The sequence below is a fragment of the Pezoporus occidentalis genome, unplaced genomic scaffold (assembly GCF_034315485.1).
Source record: "Pezoporus occidentalis ecotype Australia unplaced genomic scaffold, CSIRO_AGI_Poc_V1 ctg276, whole genome shotgun sequence".
Lineage (NCBI taxonomy): Eukaryota > Metazoa > Chordata > Aves > Psittaciformes > Psittacidae > Pezoporus > Pezoporus occidentalis.
In genome coordinates, this window is record NW_026914675.1 from 573,009 (window position 1) to 586,517 (window position 13,509).

Sequence of the window (13,509 nt, forward strand, 5' to 3'; positions counted from 1 at the left end):
ATGTGATCTTTAAGTCAGTAAATGGGGGGGGGGGTCTCCTGACTTACCTGTTTCTGATGCCATGAATGATGTAACTGAGCCAGTTTTTGCTTTGGTGTCCCCTGAACTTCACATGAGGTCTCTTTGCAGTCCTATTTCTTAAAAAAGCCAACACATTTGGGCAGCTCAGCTGTGAAACTGCCTAATGATCTTAGGAATAGGTTATTAATAGGTTATTTAATTAGGTGGGGGACTTTTTTTTAACTCTGAACCACCTTCCCATCTCGTTTTTCAATTATTATTTCTTATGAGGTGAGGAGAAATTCCACCAGAACGTGAGAAAACTCCTTTACTGCAAGGGAGCCTGAGCAGGTTGCATTGAGGGGTCGTAGTTTCCATCCTCAGAGTCATTCCACACCCCACTGGACCCAGCCTTGGGCAAACTGAGCCTGCTTCAAGCAGGAGGTTTGCACTAGGTGATCTCCAGGGTCCCTTGCAGCCTCCAAGAGGGCTGTAGGGCCTGCTGGGGGGACATGCTGGAGCACAGGGCACTGCTGCCACGTACGGCTGGGGTCTGTAGCTGCAGCATGGGCTGGCAGTTGCTTGTTTCTAGGCTTTAGCCTGCTCAGGAGAGAAGATAGAAGGGAGAAGGAGCTGCTCAGGAGGCTGCCAGCCCTCGAGCAGGGAGCTGTTGCTGTAGCTTCACTCTTGCTCAGCCGTGTAACTCTGACGTAGCTGCGTGGTGGCTCCTGTGGTCTCAGCAGGGCAAGTGTCAGTTTCCTGTGTGCTCTAAAGACTCGAGTGCCTTGAGTTCATGAGGCCAGATGCCTGTGATGCACTTGACCTTCTCTAGCTCCTGTTTGTCAGTCAGCTGTGCTTCGTGTAGCCTTTCTTCTCCTTGCTGGAGATGGAGTCCTCCTGTTCTCTCCCCTCTGTCCCAACCTCTTCTCTTCATGCGGCCTGCTTCACCACTTCACAGCAGCACTGGTGCTGCAAGAGCAGCAAGGGGGGGTATCATCCAGTGAAAGCAAAACTCCTTGTAATGTGCAGCAGTGAGACTTTTTTAGTGTTGGTTTAGAGGAATGTGTTCTTGGACCCTTCGCTGGGGAGCGGCTTGGGTGCTGCTGGATGGGTGGGTTAGGTGCCACTGGCTGCTTTCTGAAGAATATGGCAAAATTTGCTGCTTCCCTCTGTTGAGTTGTGGAGCTTTTGAAAGGTAGTGGAGCATCCTGTGGGTCTGTTGAAGGAAACCACCTCCCTCTCTCCTAGAGAGCTGCGTTTCCTCTCTATCCTCTTTCTTACCCCCTACCCAGTTATCGTAGCAGGTGATGCCAGGAATCAGCCTCTTGGCTGGGGCAAAAGGAGGCACAGTAGATTATTCTACTTCCACAATAGAATTTCACTAGCCTGGAGTTTCTGGGATGCTGAGCAACTGGATGTGTGCTGAGCAACTGGATGTATGCTGTGCCTCAGGCTTTGGCTCTTCCATGGAGAGAGTTCAGTAGCATTTTCTGTGAAATGCAAAGTCTTGATGTTCTTTGCCTGAAGACACACTTGGACGTATGATCCAGGGCTGTGCAAGCTGCTGCCCCTGCAGGGTGAAGGAGGGAAAGGTCATATCCACTTTGCAGGTGGGGAAACTGAGTAACAGCCTCGAGCAGGGAGTCAGCAATGGAGTGGGGATGCTGTGCTGAGCTTCTTGTGCCTCAAGCAGCAGGTTCTTCCTTGATGTAAAGGCTCCCTAAGCTGCCAGGAGGGCTGGACACCCCAGTGGCTATTGGGGGAGGGAGGTGGGAGGGAAGGGCAGAGCTTTATGCTTTCTGTCTTCAACGTGGCTGAGAGCATCTGTGATCACACCTGGACTTTTTTTCCTTCTTTTCAGGGATGCTTGAATACGACCCAGCCAAGAGATTTTCAATACAGCAGATAAGGCAGCACAAGTGAGTGTTCAGCTTCTTCCTATTAGTCATTCTCTTTCTGCTTCTTATGCTAATGTACCTGTGCTATTGCTCTCAACTCATTTTTCCTTTTGACAGCAGACACATGGAAGTCACTAGATACCCTTCCTCCAGCTCTGCTGGAGCTCTGGCAACCTTCACTTGGCTTTTTTCCCTCCTATTAGAGCATCCGGTGCAAGCATTTGAATTGCTAACCAGTAAATAATGAATATGTTGGAAATCTGCTTCCAGTGTGACTGGTTCTTGGTAATTAAGGGCTCTGGATAGTGCTAATGGAGCAGAAGAACAGGGGTTCCTTAAAGCTGGGTTATTGAACTAGGACTGTTTAGTAATGTGTGTTAGTTCTGGTTTTCTGGGCAGTCCGGTGACAGAAATAGCCCTCAGTATTTGCTCCATATGGAATCAGGATGTGCAGAAGCATTCCAGGACAATAGGAATTTTTTTTTTCTTTCTCTTTAATGTCATCCTCCTCCCTCCCCCTTTCTCCTTGGCATTGTCTGGGGGGAGAAAGGGCCCTGTTATCTCTTAGGCTTTTTCTTTTTTTTCCTTGAGGATCTGTTTGAACGTGCTGCCTCGGAGCAGAGATTTCCTGGGCGGATAAAAGTACAAGAACAAAAAGCATCAGAAGGATGCTTCACTGCGGAGGCTGCAGTAGCTTATCTGCTCTCTGAATAGGAAGTGCTTCTGAGGACAGGCAGAGCTGCTCGGACCACAGCTGCTCAGCAGGGGCCCTGCCTGCCAGCTTCCCAGGAAGCTTTTGGGAACCTTGGAAAAACAAGGCTCTGGGAGGCGATGGCCTCCAACGTGCTTCCTGCAGGCAGGAAGAGCCCCGTTTTCTTGGTGTGTCTGTGGAAAACCACCAGCTGTGGTCACCATGTGGTGCCAGCTGCTGGTCCCTGGTAGAGGTCATGGCATGGGGAGCATCTGCAGGAGCCTCAGAGCCGGGTTTGAACCGTGCCGGTGTCCCACAGGGGAGCAACTGCTCCCTTCCCCTGGTGAGGATCCGAGGCAGGAGGCAGGTCTTGTGTAGCCTGGGCAGTCAGTTAAGCCAGGCCAACTGTTACCAGTAGCCAGGAGCTGTGCACTCCTTCCTCTGAGTCTGGGAGGGGATGGGAGCACACGTTGGCTTTTCAAGCCTCCTCTGCCGTGCACATGAGACGCTGCTTGGGGCTGGCCTCTGAAACGCTGCACAGCACTTGAAGCACCTATAGAGCTGCTCTTGGAAACAAAAGCTCCTGCTGTTCCTGACCGTCCTCCCCTCCACCACTGAGGACTGGAGTGCTTCAAGCCAGACAGCAAAGCACTGTTGTACTTCCCAATGAAGTAGTTCTCCTGTTCATTACAGCTGGTGCAGGGTGGTGACCAGCTTGCACACAGTCCCTTGCACTGAGAAGAAGCACAGCAGGAATTAAGTCCAGCAGTGCATTACTGGGTGGTTTAGAAGCACTTTCTTTCCTGTAGATGCTGTGGGTGAACTGCCCCTCAGCCTAGGGCAGCATAGCTGGTTCTTGCATGTATACGCTGGGTATTTGAGCCACTTACCCAGCCCTGTGGGCTTCATTTATACCTCTCCCAGGTGGCAGTGAGTTTTTGTGTCAGCTCTGCCCAGCTGGAAGCAAAGAGGCTTCTCTAGAGACCCTGCCTGCCTTTAGAAAGCCAGAGAAACTAGAGCAAGCTTCTGGCATGGGGGCAGGCGCAGATCCCAGTGATTCCTGTGCCCAGCCAGCCCTCTCCCTGGGCAGAGCTGCTGTGAGGAGGCTTTTCATCTCATAGCCCTGAGAGAGGCTGAGGAAAGGCTCTACCTGCAAACACAGGAACGTTTCCAAGGCTTAGCCCCTTATTAGTTTGCTGTGAGCTTAACCAGTGCTTCTTAACAGGCTTTTCTCCCCTGTTAGTAATTGCCTCCTTCCTCCTGCTGTGGCATCCTAATAATGACATCAAACCCAGCAGAGCTTGGATGTGCCTGTCCGTCTCCTCTCTGTGAAGGAGCATTGTGCTAAAGGATCCAGTGTTTGGTTCTCCTGGTTTTCTTTAAATAGAGGGAAGCTTAGCCCTTCTGCTTCACCTGACCCTGGTGTATTTTTGAAGCACACGAAGCAGCGGGGAGGACAGCAGGAGCCATTCGGGATCCTCAGAGGGGTTTTGGAAAAGCATTTCAGTAAGAAAAGGGTTCCTTTTTGTGTGTGTGTGGGAGAAATAGTCATTAATGATTTTAGGTTTCTCTACACTCCTCCCACAAAAGCATGTGTTAAGGCACAGGAACTAGGCTATGGAAACATCAAGCGCCTTCCCCAGGCTGCCCTGCTGGGATGGATACTGCCTCAAACCAGAATTACCCAGTGCCTTCCCGTGCTGCTGCAAGTCTCCTTTCATGTCTTTGAACTGCTGTGGCTGGTGCCTTGCTCCGGTGGACAAGGGAGATTCTCAAAGTGCCCTGAAAACCAGCTGTGTAGTGCCCTGAAAACCAGCAGTGGAGCCAGGTGCTGCCAGAGCAGGCTTGTGTCAGCACGGTGGGAAGGGTGATCCCAAGGGAAGTGTCACAGAGGAGGTGTCTGGGTGCTCGGGATCCATCCAGAGCTGGATAAACACCTCCCATGAGGTGCTGTTTCTTGCTGTCATTGGGGGATCAAGGATAAAGGGCTTCATCAGGGGGTGAGGGGAACACTGAGGAGTGTTGAGTCCTGCTCCAAGAAGCAGCAGGCATGTGTCCGTGGCCCAGCGATGGGAATTCTGCCATTCCTCCCTTTATTCTTGTCATCTGCTCCCAACACTTTCCCCCCTGCAGCCAGAGCCTTGCCTGAAGACTGCTGTAGGCAGAGACTACTTAGGGTGGTACCTGCCAGCTGCTTTCTCCTCCCTTCCCTTCCATAGCTGAACCCTTGCATCACGCTCATGGTTCTGCACTTGGTTTTAATTCAGGACAAAGCCACATTCTCCTCTTTGCTTCCAGAAGCTTTTCAGGCCTCCTCATGAGGCGTGTGAAGTGCAGCCTCCGAGCTGTGAACTGAAATGGATCCCAGCTCTCAGCCTGGGAGTTTATCAACTGCCAGAAGTTGACCCCTGCCTAACAGTGCAAGAGCCATGAAGCCTGCTCTTCCCGGAAGGATCGGGATAGGAAGCTGTTGCATGGAAAACTGAGCTCTTCACTTCCCCTTTGTGAATATTTCATACTCTGGGGAGGGAGGAAACACAGGCCAGTGAAGAGAAGCTGCCCAGAGCCAGGGAGTTACCAACCTGTTCTCTATAGACCATTCACCATCTCCTCTACCCTGTGCTTTTGCTGAAGGGCTTAATGCTCATACACTGCATTTTGTAGCTAATTCACTGACCCTGCTGCAGCACTTAGAGTGATGGAGTGGATGCAGAATTCTACCTCTGTCCCTCGTTTCCAAGGCAACCATCCTGCCTTCCTTCTCCACGAGTGTCACACTTAATTTGTTCAGTCGTAGACACGATTGCCAGAGTTGATAGCAAGAAAGGGAAGGTACTTCCACCTCCCACCTTTCATTAGCAGAGGTGCAGATTAACCTGCCAGCCTCCTGTCTCTTCCTGAGGCCCTGGAGCTGCTGTACCACCTTCCCCAGTGCTTTTATAGAGTCACAGACTGGGTTGGGTTGGAAGGGACCTTAAAGCTCACCCAGTCCCAACTCCCTGCTATGGGCAGGGACACCTTCCACTAGAGCAGGTTGCTCCAGGCCCCGTCCAAGCTGGCCTTGAGCATTGCCAGGGATGGGGATTTGTTCATAACCCTTCCCTGCTGGCAGGGTGGTGGCCTGCAGCTTGGCATCTGGTTTCAGAGCAAATTGTCCCTGTACAAAACAAGCAAAGTGAAGTATTTGTGACCTAGAATGGGAAGTGAATTAGCTGGGAGTGTTTGGAAGCTGCAGCTGTGCTTACTGCTGCTTATTTTAACCTTGCTTGTACCAGGACTTGAAAAGAGCGGAGTTTGTATCGTTGGCTCAGAAAACATCTGTGAAACTGGGAACAAATGGGGGAATATCTGTGGGCAGCACTAATCCAGCCCATGGGTTAGGGTCAGTGAGGAAAGGTGAGGATGGAGTCGACCTCATCTGCATCACTGAGCGATGGGAGAGTGGCCACTTTCCGGCTTCATCAGTGGGCAGCAGCTTCCTGAGCCAGATGGGGGTGTTTGATGGAGCCAGTGGTCCTCAGCTGAAGAGCAAGGCTTCACTGATAACATTTAGCACCAGTGCAGGGGCAGAATGTCTGTCCCTGCTGGAAAATTGCTTGCCGGGAAATACTCTGCTGCTCCATACAGAATTGCTTGAGGCTCCTTCCAAGAGGGCTTTGATTTTTCTTAGAACTTCAATGAATTTCTCTTCTCAGTCTCTAGCCTCATTACCATACATGCATATGCAAGTGTTTGAAATCACCTCCCAGAGGATGGAATCATTATGACTCGAGCACAGCGACTCAGGTTTCTGCTGTTAATAAAAACCTATTTTTACTCTCCTGGTAAGTAGGACAGAAGGAAAGCAAGAGGCAGAGCTGAAACACAGCAAAATAACAACACCGGTTGCTGGAGAGACTTCCAGGCTTCCTCCTTTGAAAAGGCTCCTTTTAATGGCAGTCATTCTGATCTCATTTGTCAGGATGCTCCATCCTCCTTAGATCCGTGCTGTTCAGTTTGGATCCCTGCAGCTCCGGTGGCTGTGTTGGCTCTGCTGCCCTGCACTGGGTGATCTTGCCATTTGCTTCCTTGATGAAAGCAGCCTCGCAAGGCAGGGAAATGAAATGATGGGATTGGGAGTGCTGTGTGCCATGCACATCACCAAGGAAGCCAGACAGGGGCCTTGCTAAAACTGCTGGCCAAAATCTGGTCCTGCTGGGCCAGCAGCAGGGCTGACGTTTTCCCTTCGCTCTGGTAATGCCTCTTCATGCACCAGAGGTGGAACCTGACCAGTCGGATCTGGATGGAACAGGATTCCTTGCATGGTGTTGACACATGATTAACCAAAACACACTTCCTTAACCTTCAGGCTACAGGGGCTGCCTTGCTCTTTCCTCCTGCAAGTGGCAGGATGGATGCTGCTGTCTTCCTCGCTTTAAAACTCAGTTGCTACAGAGAAGACAGCTGAAAGATGCTAATTGTGAAGCAGGTCCCTGGGTGAGGGTTCACTCCTCTGAATCCAGGCTGATTTGTCCCAGTAGCTACATTTTCATCTCCTAACTCTTTGCTTTGGCTGGATAGTTTTGTGAGAATGCCACTGTGTTTTCAGGCAATGTCAAAGCAATGTAAGACTAGAATGACATTAGATTTACAGTTCTCCTGTGCAGAAGGGGCATCCAACCCTTCCTTCCTAAAACGAGTCTGGAACTGGAGTGATAAAACCTGACTGGCTCAGGGAAAGGAGTGGGATGTGTTGGGGGGTGTGGGCTGGAAGGGCAGGTTAGAAATAGCCAGGTCTGAAGGAACTTGTGTTCCCACCTGCATTCAGAAGAGAGGATCCCATGGAGTATTCCAGCAGTGCTTCCAGGAAGCTCGGTGCCCACGTGCAGCACTGGCAGATGTCCCAGAGACAGCCCAGTGCTGGACCCCTGCTAAGAAGGATGATAAGAATGCAAGAGGGCACCCAGCTGGCTCCTGGGATGCTGGTGTGATGACCGTTAGTCTCTTGATCTGGTTAAGAACAGCTTTCAGAGCTGATACCCTTTGCTGGGCAGATGGTAGCACTCTGGGTTTAAGGGTAATAGAAGTCCTTTGAGACAGAAGTGGGATAAAGGGATAAAGGAGAAGCGTTTCTGCTGTGGCCTTGTTGGAAACTGCCTGTTAAAGGAGCTCTGGAGTAAATACCGCTCTCCTTAGACTGACATTCTGCAGACTTTGTTGTCTTGTGCTGGATTAACCTCAACTTTAGGAGAGGAGTTCCTTCTGCTTGCTTTAACACCAAATCTCAGAGCTCTAGCAGCTCTGCTGTGTTTTGACTCATCGAGGGTCTGGGCTCGAGTTGGTGATGGGGAAAATGTTCCTGTGCTCTGTTTCCAGGCCCTGAGCTGCTCTTTGTAGATGCAGGTGTCCCTGTGGTGCTGTCAGCAGGACACCCACCTTTCTTGAGTCTCCTCCCTTTCATTCTACATTAAAAACCCCGCAGTGGCAGAAAACCATCTAGGAGGCTTTCCATGCTGAACCTTTGAATGTTGGGCTGGAATGGGCCCCTCTGGTGGGGTGAGGGGTTTCTCTGTGCCTCCTGGGCACTGAAGGCGTGCTGCTGACCCGCTGCTCTTGGCCTCTTTGCAGTTGGTTTCGGAAGAAACACGCTCAGGCAGAGGCTCTGGTGCCCATTCCTCCCAGCCCAGAAACAAAGGACCGGTGGAGAAGTATGACGGCGGTGCCTTATCTGGAAGATCTGCATGGCTACAATGAGGAAGAAGATGATGACTTGTATGACATTGAAGATGATATCATCTACACTCAGGACTTCACAGTACCAGGTAGGAGGGAATGGTGCTGGGATGGGTAGGGCAGAAGTGGCTTGTTTTCCATCCATTTCAAGCTTTTCAGGAAAGGCCTCGAGGTCCAACTAATCCTCTCAGCAGTGGAGGAGACTATTGATTACTATGGGGTGAGTCACACCTGGTGAGTAGCTGTGATGCTCCGGATGCCTCCATCCTTTACTTGATCAACCAGGATGCCCCTTCCTGTGCATTACCCATATGCCCATTTCCTTCCTTCATCCACTAATAGCTGCTCCTCCTGGACAGTGTTGTTTAGCACATTTAATTCTTTTGCTAGACTGAGTTATTTTGGAGCAGAGCCCTAAAATGACTCAGTGTTCAGAGGAGATGGCACATCTGGAGAAAGAAGGCTGCTTGCAGCCTTACACTGAGCTCTTTTTTCTGCTCCAGCCTTGGTAACTATCTGCTTACAGATTTGCTTCTTCCTTTGTTAGGGGTTTCCTGTTGTTTTAAGGTGAGCCAACCAGTAAGTGCAGGGGGGTGTGTGGTTTCAGCCATGCAGCTCTAACAAAGAGGTGGTAATCAAATAGCCTGTTCTTTGGCCTGGCTGTTCCTGTAAGCCATGTGGCTGGTGAGGGCTGAAGGGCATGGCTGTGGTAAGACTAAAGACAAAAGCTGCTCGGTTTTAGTCATCACAGCAGTGCTGTGTGATCAGGGCAGGTTCCTTGTCTCACTGCCTCCATCAACAGAACATGAGCTGTAGATTGACTGCTCCAGCCTGGTTCAGTTGCTTTGGAGGGCAGGTGTCAAGTGCCGTTTGTAGGGGAGCTCATGGGCTCACCACCCTGTGTTAGAGGTTCCTGTGCCCGACCTTCCCTTGTGATGAGGAGAGCCCTGGCTTCTGTAGTTCAAGACTGATGCTCAGCCCCCAACAGGGTCCAAGCACATCCACTGGTGGGTCCAAGGGGGAGCTGCCAAGATGATGGTGTCTCAGCAAAGTGGAATCAGTCCATTTCCAAGTGCTGATTCACTGGTGACAGCTGGGGAATTTATAACCCTTTCTAATAGGAGGAATGTCCCCGTGCCAGCTGGGTGACCCACAGAGCTCTGTCCTCTGCTCTCTTCTTACATCCCATGGACTTCTGTGCTGGAATGTGATCAGGGCCAGGCCTTTCCTCATAGCTCAGTGGAGGCTTCTGAAGGGAGGGATCCTCTTAAAAAGGCTCGTGGAGCACGTACTTGATTGATGGGGCCCTTCTAAGTGCAGAAACAGGAGAGACGAGAACTTGCCAGATGCGTTCCCTGTTGTCAGGGTTTGCTGTTTCCCTCTGCAAGAGCTCTCACTGGGAACAGCCTGTGCATAAGTGCCCAAGACTTGATTCTGCCAAAGTGCTGGGGCTGGGAGCCCCATCACAGGCAGTGGGACTGGGCACAATGATGAGGCTTGAAAATCCATAACCAGCATCACATACATCCCTCTCTTGATGCTATATTTTCCTTCCAAACTGGCTTCAAGAGGCAGAAGGTACCGTTGGTCTGTGTGTAAGCTCCCTTGGAGGGCCAGATGATAACCTCGGTGAGAGTGGATCTGTTGCTCTTAGTGCTTGACTGTCTCAGGCAACCCAAGAGCAGAGTCTTAACTGCTTTCTGGGTGTCAGTCTACAGAGCAAGCTTGTGCATCTCTCTAACAGTGCTCTGTTGCTTCCTTGTGCATTCCCAGCTGCAGAGGAGGAGGAGGAGGAGGAGGAAGCAGAGGCAGGGCTTAGCGGACAGAGCAGAGCACTGAGCAGCCCTGGAGAGCTGTTTGCAGAAGAAGCCGTGCTCCCACCAGCCGTGAGTGCAGAAGAGGAGAGTGAAGCTTAGCCTAGGCCCCAGAGCCACTGGCCCCTTGGGCTTCCCTTGGCCTGAGCTAATGGCAGTGGCTGGAGAGTACAGGATCATCTCCCTGCTTCCCCCAGGAGCCTCCCTGTCTCCAGGACAGTTGCATTGTTTCCAAAGCAGATAACTTTGTTCCGCAAGGGAATCGTTCCTTAGCTTTTGGGTTTGTATTTTTAAGCAGAGGGGCTCAATGCACTGTAATGAGATGGTTTGTGAGCCCTTGCAGAGTGGGTTACTGGTGAAATCCAGCCTGTTCCTGCAGACCTGCTCCACGAATGAGTTTGGACAGATGTGTTCCTCCCTGTTCTCACTTCTGGTTGCAATGTTCTGTCTCCTTTTAGCTTCCCCAGTGGGGATGAGCCTGCGTTGCTGCCTGCTTTATGGGATGTAAAAAGCAGAAGCTTGGGCAGACTCCCCACAGCAGTGGTGTGTTCAGCAGCCCAGGATGGAGCTGCCTGTTCCAGCTGCTGCTGAGGGTCTGGAGCTCTTGGTGCTGGGGTTGGGTGCTGCACATGCTGGTGCTCCCCCAGCAGCCCTGTCTGCCAGTGAGCTGGATGTACCCACACAGGCAGGTGACTCTGATAGTGGGAGATCATCTCCAGAGCAGCACTACCAGCTATTGCATACTCTTAATGCAAACAGCAGGATTTAAACCCAAATAAGAACTGTCATTTCAGAAATGACAGGCAAATTACTGGGAGATGTTTTAAGTTCTCGTGTGTAATTTGTGCTGTTTCAGAGGGATTAAAGACCTAAAGATGAATTGGGGCCCCATAAACCAGCACTTCCCACCTTAGTTAGGCAGGGTGTGTGGGCTGGACAGGACTTTGGTTTAACTGGTGCCTTTTGAGGGGTTTAGCCTTTGGGTTGTTTCAAGAGTTGTTGCTAATGGCTTAGGTAGATAGTGAAGTGGCTTCTGCATGTCCTCCTCCCAGCCCTTGGGTGTTACAGGCTGAGCTGGATGGGTCCATGAAGGGTGGATTCCTTGAGAGCCATCAGACACAGCAGTCCAGATGTGGGCCACAGCTCAGAGCTCCCCAGGGAACCGCCCGGAGCAGGAAGAGGATTCCTCTGTGCTGGATGTTCTCATGCTGCTCCTGTGCAGCCATCACTGCTGGGCCCTGCCTGAGGGAGGTTGTGGTTGTGACAGAGGTTCCCAGGTCTTGTAGAGATCCCTTCAAATAAGGCTGTTGACCAAAGGGTAAGAGGAAGGAGGGAGATGTGGGGGGAGGAAGGTGCAGTTTGCAGGTTCAGTCTTTGTGGTGGGCAGAAATCCCTCACCAGAAGCAGAACCCTCCTGAGAAGCTCTGGGAGGAGCAGGGTGAGGAGGGAGCTGCGGGTGCTGCACAGTGGAGGATGAACGCTCATCTCTTTACTGGGGTCTTCCTGCAGGATCCCTCTGAACTCGCTCAGCTCCAGGCCCCTGTGGCATCTCAGAGACCCCCTATGGCAATAAAAGCATCAAAGCCCTGTAACTGCCTGTGGGTTCAGTTGTGGTTCTGCCGGGCAGCGAGAGCAGGAGTAAAGTGACTCATAGGTGGGTGTTGGGGAGGGAGGAGAAGGAACCTCATTAAATCCTGCAGAGGAAGAAGGGGCTGGGGACTGTGTTTGTATGTTAAAGGGTTCTTTAAAGACTCCTGCAGAGAGAGCTGCTTCAGGGGTGTTCAGCACCTCATCCCAGGGGAGCTCTGTGGCCCCGTGTCCTCTGCAGAAGGATCTCCTCTGGGAGATGCAGTAGATTCGTGTAAGCATCTTGTGCCCCTTTCACATTTAGAAGGCTGTGCTCTGCTTTTTCCTCCCTGCCATTAACCCCTTCCTGCTTCCAGCACAGGTCTCCTGCGGAGGCTCCATCCTTTGCTCCCTCGGCTTCGGTTTGAGGCTGGTGAGCAAGGACTGGAGGCTTTAGGTAAAGCTGGTGCTTGGGGAGGTGCCTTTGGAGCTGCAAGTCACGAACGTGTGTTTGTGCCTGACAAACCCAGCGACTCCAAAAGCTGCTTCCTGAGTTTATAGCAAAGCCTTTTTTTTGTGCCTGAATGAGCTGGATGGAACCATTAAGGAATGTGAGAGGTGGTGAGGATGCACACGCACGTTCCCGGTGCCTCTCTCAGCCTCCTTTTATCCCTGTATTTTTAGCAGGCGGTAATGGCAAGGTAGGATGTCGCTGTTCCAGCAGCCAGAGCTGGGTCACCGGCTTCCTCGTGGGCAGGCAGTTGCCAAGACTTCAGCCCGTGTTGAGTTCTTGTTTTCATTAATTTGAACGTCAGCAACTGTCACTGGTGAGGAGGTAAAATTAGCTCGTGCCCTCCCTCCGTGCTGTGGCCATAATAGACTCGGGGAGCCGGGCTGAGGCAGAGCAGGAGGAGGGAAGAGCCGCACAAAAGGCAGAGGAACTGTTTGGATGTGTTATTTCTCTCCCTCCCCAGCCAGAAATGGGAATTGACTTGGCCCGAGTTCAGCTGAGGGAGGGAAGGATGAGCCTCCAGCTCTGCTCCAGTGGGGTTATCTGAGGCGCTGCAGATGGGCGCTGGCATGTGGGGACAAGAGGAAGGACCCTGAGCTCGGGAGGTGGGGTATGGCCTGACCCATGCTCTGGGTCCCATGGGGAGCACTTGTGACCAGCTCTGCTGGAGCAGCTCATAGAGCCTGGGCCTGCCCCACAGTGGGAGCGGGTCAGTGACAGGTCCAGATGTGTCCAAGCGGTGTCTGCTTCATGCTCCTGAGCCTTCCTGAGCCCTGGAGGTGAGGACATGCCCGAGGTAGCTCCCTGCTTGGTGGGGAGCTGCGCAAGGAGCTGCATCCCTGTTTGTGGGGAGGGAGGTGCGTGGTTGGACATGGACACCCCCCGGGACGCTGCGGGTGCCCCGGCTCCAGCAGTGACACACTCGGGCACACGTGGAGCATCAGGTGAGCAGCAGAAGTGCCTGGCTCAGGCTCAGTGGGGCGGTCAGAGGAGCCTGTGCCAGCGCTTTGCTCCGGTCTCTGCGCCGGTGAATGAGGCTTTGCCAAAGCTGGGCCCCTCCAGGCACTCGGGCCAGGCTCCTGTTGCCTCCACTGCTTTGGGCCTTCAAGAGGAAGGTGGGTGCTGAAAGTGACCCCCATGGCCCCTTGTCCCCTCCTCACCCACCGAGGATGTGCCCCGTGTGTCCATCAGCGCGGCGCAGGGATGGAGGACGGGGTCCTGCAGCAGTGCCGAGGCAGGGGAGGGTGCAGGGGTCTGGTGGACCCCCCGAGGAGGAGTGTGTCTCCCACCACCCATCCCCATGTGCGTGTCCCCCTC

The 13,509-nt window shown here is 52.4% G+C and overlaps 1 protein-coding gene across 3 annotated transcripts in view; it reads left to right on the plus strand.

The window, feature by feature from the left end:
- Positions 1-13,509, plus strand: part of STK11 (serine/threonine kinase 11) — a 33,662-nt gene that overhangs the window by 17,475 nt on the left and 2,678 nt on the right. For 2 of the 3 annotated variants that reach the window (XM_062625072.1, XM_062625071.1), the window contains exons 7-8: positions 1,862-1,919; positions 8,197-8,390. In XM_062625072.1, coding sequence (XP_062481056.1) covers positions 1,862-1,919; positions 8,197-8,390 — 252 coding nt within the window. Of the gene's footprint in view, positions 1-1,861; positions 1,920-8,196; positions 8,391-10,080; positions 10,996-13,509 lie in introns of those variants that run through there. The other variant, XM_062625073.1, reaches the window with a different exon arrangement.